The sequence below is a fragment of the Silene latifolia genome, chromosome 2 (genome assembly GCF_048544455.1).
Source record: "Silene latifolia isolate original U9 population chromosome 2, ASM4854445v1, whole genome shotgun sequence".
NCBI classification, from domain to species: Eukaryota; Viridiplantae; Streptophyta; class Magnoliopsida; order Caryophyllales; family Caryophyllaceae; genus Silene; species Silene latifolia.
Window position 1 is genome coordinate 61,148,403 of NC_133527.1, and position 5,019 is coordinate 61,153,421.

General features: G+C 37.9%; 1 protein-coding gene across 5 annotated transcripts; it reads right to left on the reverse strand.

Moving 5' to 3' along the window:
• Positions 1–285: 285 nt before the first annotated feature.
• On the reverse strand, positions 286–5,019 carry LOC141642786 (uncharacterized). Of its 5 annotated transcripts, none has more exons than XR_012543423.1 (9): positions 3,838–5,019; positions 3,576–3,677; positions 2,933–2,974; positions 2,764–2,844; positions 2,551–2,670; positions 1,959–2,063; positions 1,182–1,264; positions 901–1,013; positions 286–714 (listed from the first exon to the last, which is right to left on the reverse strand). XR_012543423.1 is itself a non-coding variant. In XM_074451733.1 (8 exons), exons 1-7 carry the CDS (start codon positions 4,921–4,923, stop codon positions 1,199–1,201), a joined length of 1,671 nt encoding a protein of 556 aa, XP_074307834.1. In that variant the 5' UTR covers positions 4,924–5,017; the 3' UTR covers positions 966–1,055; positions 1,182–1,198. The 5 variants fall into 5 exon arrangements, 1 of the variants encoding a protein (XP_074307834.1); XR_012543426.1 differs by having other exon boundaries at positions 3,576–3,746; positions 3,838–5,013; XR_012543424.1 differs by lacking the exon at positions 1,959–2,063 and having other exon boundaries at positions 3,576–3,746; positions 3,838–5,017.

The window sequence follows — 5,019 nt, forward strand, 5'->3', positions numbered from 1 at the left end:
CCGTCTTCCCCTTGTTAGTTTCTTTGCAGGTTTTGAACGGACGCATCACCAAGCGTTAGGAGTCCTTGAAGACATCCGTTTGTTAGGCTCTTTTTTTCATTGTCTATCTTTTAGTTTTATTCTTAAGTCTTTTAATGTGTATGCTCATGGCCTTCCTTGCAAGGCTATAACTAATTAGGATACCTTTCTTTACAGCTGTCAAAAAAAAAAAAAAAAAAATTGTGAGTTTGTGACTCTTGTTATATGCCTAAATTAATTGGGATTATATCTCCCACAAAATTACACTTAGAAGGCCATATGGCTTTATCATTAATCCGAGTCGTGAGACTCACGACTCTTGTTATATGCCTAAATTTTACACTAACATACTTAGGTGTTAGATCAATTGATGGAGAGTTCTAGCTTTCCAATGATACAAGACTCATTCTTTATTTCCAATGGAGCCAAAGACTCATTAAATTTTGGTTTTAGATTATGATGAAGTAAATTAATAAGGTTCACTAAAATGATCGCGCTTCTTTCTCATTTGAAGTAGCGGTCCTTTGATGCAGTTCTCAACGCAATTTTCATTTTGGGTCATTCGGAAACCGCCTCTTTGTGTTGTTAACACCAAGGATAAAGTTGCACACATCCGACCCCCTTACCCGCGCACTTTGTGGGAGTCATTAAGACCAAGGTGTGAATGTGTGATGTTGTTGCCAATGATACAAGACCCTGAGAATGAGTAGTATTAACAACACAGCAAGATAGTGAGCTTATAAGTGACATTTTAGAAAAAATGGATTAAACAGGTTTTATTTCATGAGAGGAACTTATTGTAAACCAGCAGCATGAACCAAAGTAAACAAAAAGAACTGGTAACGGTAAAAGTAGGGATTCAATGTTACTTGCAATACATACCTCCTAGAGATAACGTATTCATTTTAGATGTCAAGTTGTCAAGACCAGCTCATAAGGACATTTTCTACCGTGTCACATCCATGTCCGAGCATAGAGCAGGAGTTGTGATCGATCTGCAAAGGAAGTCAAACTGTCTCAACAACGTGTTCGTTACACTGAGACAGTGCTTTAGTCCCTTAGTCTCAGTGACGTGAAGAAATTAAAAACTTTAGAATAAACATCTCCAAAGACTGATATTTGAATATCAGTATATAATGTCATAAACTTCTTCAAAGACTTGCCTCGGTAAACCCAAATGTTATTGTTTTGCAGATGACTCCACGCATCCTTTCTGAGCAACAACCAAAATTTTCTTATGATAGACCTACAGATATAGAAGTCGTCATACACTGTTACATTGGTTGTTTTCACACATTCCAAGTTCTATGTAGGCCAATAGTAATGCAGAAGTAACGTAGCCTAGAAGGTAAAGTTATTGAGAAGTAATTAAGCATGACCCCGGTTCAGAAACAGTCAATATCAAAAATCAGCCATCCCCAACACAAACAAGAAAAAATAAAGGCACTCGATAGAAGGAAACTGTAAAAATGACATACCGATCGTTTTCACCCACTTTTCTAAGTTCCAACAAGAGGATTGCAATAGTGTCATTGAGAAGTGATACCCATGGGTTACTTAGGGTCGGGTCATTCAGGGTACGTGGTTAAGAGGGATCTTATCCATAAATTTGACTAGAAAAACTGTTGTTTGCATAATTACCTATGAATAACGGAGTGTTTGACAACTGATCCTTCATTTTGATGCAAATAATATTAAGTGTGGTTTCAAATTATTAGTTCGAGTCACTATGGATCATTTCCGGTCATTTTCAGCTTGAGTGGTTTGGGTCAAATACTGATCCGACAAAGCCCGGGTCAATTTTGGGTCTGATTATTTCACTTTGGGTTTTGGGTGACATTTGAGTCTTACAAAGCCTTATCGGGTCGGATCTTTCATCTTGGTTGGTTTTGCCGGGTCTACTTACACACAAAAAAAAACATGGGGACGATAGTAATTACTGAAATAAAGAGTTCTGCTTCTCTTGCTATTTTCCTTTGAAAATCATCAGTTATTAACTTCTGCAAATCAGGATGCAGTTGTCGTTCCTCCTTCTCGATCAAAACCTAAACACAAATGTCAGATACAACTACCAGAATTTCAAAACTAAACAAACATTTTCTTTATCATAGTTCATAAAAGATAGTCTACACCCGTCATTAATCCTTAATCACCTCAGCTAATTAATGTCTAGATCATCTTTTAGTAAAGGATCTGATGGCGTTCACAGATTTTTAGTTTATCTACAAGATAATAACTTCTTATTACACCTGGGGGTCCTGGAGCCATATAAGAATTTCTCATTTTGTTATGATGTCATTAGTTAATCAGTTCTTTGTGTGAAAGGAGATACAAGACCAGAACAATTACAAAGGTGAGTGGGATTTAAACTACAAAGCCCTCAATCTTAGCCACTAAACCAAGAACTCATGGGTGTTACTCCTTTGGCCTGTAAATCACATCCACAAATTGTTTATATAAAGACTAAATCATCAACTGTGAAGCTGATAATTTTGTCTTCCACTAAAAATATGAAATAGGAAATGAACTCACCAACACAAATCCTTCATGATCATGAGAAAATTTGAGTTCTCTATGCTTCAACACCTTATCCTTTTGAATAATGACTGATATACGAAGAATGGAGCAAAGAATTCCGAATTTCAGTTTTACCTGGGGTTTTACGCGATAGGTTACAAAACAGGAGAGATTCTTTATACAAGGACTTGCACTCTTAAAGACTTCACATAAACTTATAAACCATACCTTTCCATATAATCCATGAAGAGAAGCACAATCAAAGTTAGGAAACTTCTTCCTGTGATGTCTAGCAAGTTGTGAAATTAACTGTAGAATCATTGAACAGTGACCACCACAGCATAATAATAATAATTAAAAAAAGCATTTAAGTTGAGAGCAATGTCATCCAGATTACCTCTATCTCCTGAGTAGTGTATCCATCTAGTTGACCATTTTCCTGCCAAACAAGAAACATGTTTTAGAAAACCAAAAAGTATCCTAAATCACTCCAAGGTAATTTATATCAATGACTGAGTGGATATAAATAATTAAGCTTTGCTTAGAGTAAGGTCATATAGTACTATTGACATGGATTTATCTCAAGTTACTGCATCTCTTTCCATATAGTACTAGTGAAGCATGAAAAAGTTGCTAGACCAATATACTCCGGTGTTTCAATGGATCCCCCCCAATGGTGAAAAAGTTGCTAGACCAATATACTCCGGTGTTTCAATGCATTCAGGTTGTACTGAACGACTCATTTTGAAAATTGTTGCGAAATGAGTCACTTTTGAACACTCAAATATTATTAATCTCCTCAATAAAGATTGTTCCATTAGCATTTAGCGCCTATGCAGCAGTACAAATTACTTGTGCAACGACGTCAGAAAGCTTCAAGTCTACAAAGCAATTCAAAACTCACATTACCTCGTGTTTTTCAATAGTCCTTACAAAAGCGTTTTGTAGTTATAAATTATAAGACAATTACAGCCATCTTTTACAAAAACAAATACAAATATCAGAAAACATGAACCGATCAAAGGGATTAGACAGCCTACCATTATAATACTACAAGTCTGTTTATGATAGCCTTCTTTACCATAGTAGAGACCAATATTATGAAGCATACACGCAGCTTGAAGATATTCAAGATCCTCCTCCTGGAGGGACACCCCGGTAGAATGAATTTCAGTAACATTATTGTATTCTTTCAAACCTTCAAATATCTCCTATCAAATTCACCAACAAAATCAAATAAACTAAGCTTAGTAACCTCAAATGTTAATCATTTCTACCTATCTTAGTCAAGAATATATATACCTTTGCAGTAGCGGCGCACTGAGCACTGGTCTTCATCCTATCCTTCCCATTGAACCTCATAGCAAGCCTTATTACCGATTTCCATCGCACATTGGCATTCAAATCACAACCGGGAAAAGACTCGGACACCATTTCAGCCACCACACCCTCTCCCAAAGCATACCCAGAAACCCTCATCTCATTAATCTCAAGCAATTCCAGAATCACATCCAAAAGTACAGCTCCGGCCACAATAAACTCCGACCTTTTACCAAAAAACACATCCCTTCTAACCCTCTCTTCCTCATTATCCAATCCCCTACACAAATTCTCAACAAACCCCCTCAATTCCTCCCTACTAAACCACCACCATTTCCTCCTCCTACCTCCTTTCCGAACCACCCTCCCATCGCACCCATACCCACACCATATCGCCTTCTCTATAGCCCGAATAGTCCCAGATGATCCAATTGCAACCTCAAACCCCAAATCCTTGACTTTACCAACCAACCCAGATGATTGAATTTGCTCAAAAACATAACCCCTAATCAATCCGACCAAATCCCCTTCTCTAAATTTCTGGGTCAATGTCACATGACCTAATCTCAATGATTCAGCATAAACAACATGCCCATATTTCCCAATCACAAACTCAGTGGACCCACCTCCAATATCCAAAATCAATACATTTCTATCATAAACTGGCAAAAATTGAAGCACACCAAGATAAGTTAACCTAGCTTCCTCAACTCCAGAAATCACATTAACATTAAAATCAAAACCCAGTTTTTCCGTCACCTCTTGGATGAAATCTCCCTGATTGGTAGCCTCTCTGAGGGCTGAAGTTCCGACAACCCGGGTTCGAGCAATGTTGTGGTAGCGTAAAATTGACTGGAATTCTGAGAGCGCTTCGATAGCAAGGGACTTTGACTCGGGTGAAATGAAGGGTGGTGAAGAGGTACGGCCGAGGACGACGGCGGAAGAGTGGTGATGGAGGGTAGTGAATTTAGAAGTGGAGGGTTCGAATTGAATGATTAAGAGCTTGAATGAGTTAGTGCCCATGTCAATGGAAGCCAAGACATTTGAGGGTTGAACAGAAGTTGTCATGATTATGGTTTTTTGGGATTTTTTGAAAGTTAGGTTTTTAACTGTCAGGGGGTTCTTCGGCAGTCCTTTCTTTCCTAAACTTTGGTCACCTTCTTC

Excerpts from the sequence above, each read along its gene's own strand:
- LOC141642786 (XM_074451733.1), bottom strand. The coding sequence starts at position 4,923 with ATGACAACTTCTGTTCAACCCTCAAATGTCTTGGCTTCCATTGACATG. Across the intron at positions 2,671-2,763 it reads TTCATGGATTATATGGAAAG|GTAAAACTGAAATTCGGAAT; the intron begins GTATGGTTTATA and ends GTAAAACCCCAG. Across the intron at positions 2,064-2,550 it reads ATCATGAAGGATTTGTGTTG|GTTTTGATCGAGAAGGAGGA; the intron begins GTGAGTTCATTT and ends ATTTGTGTTTAG.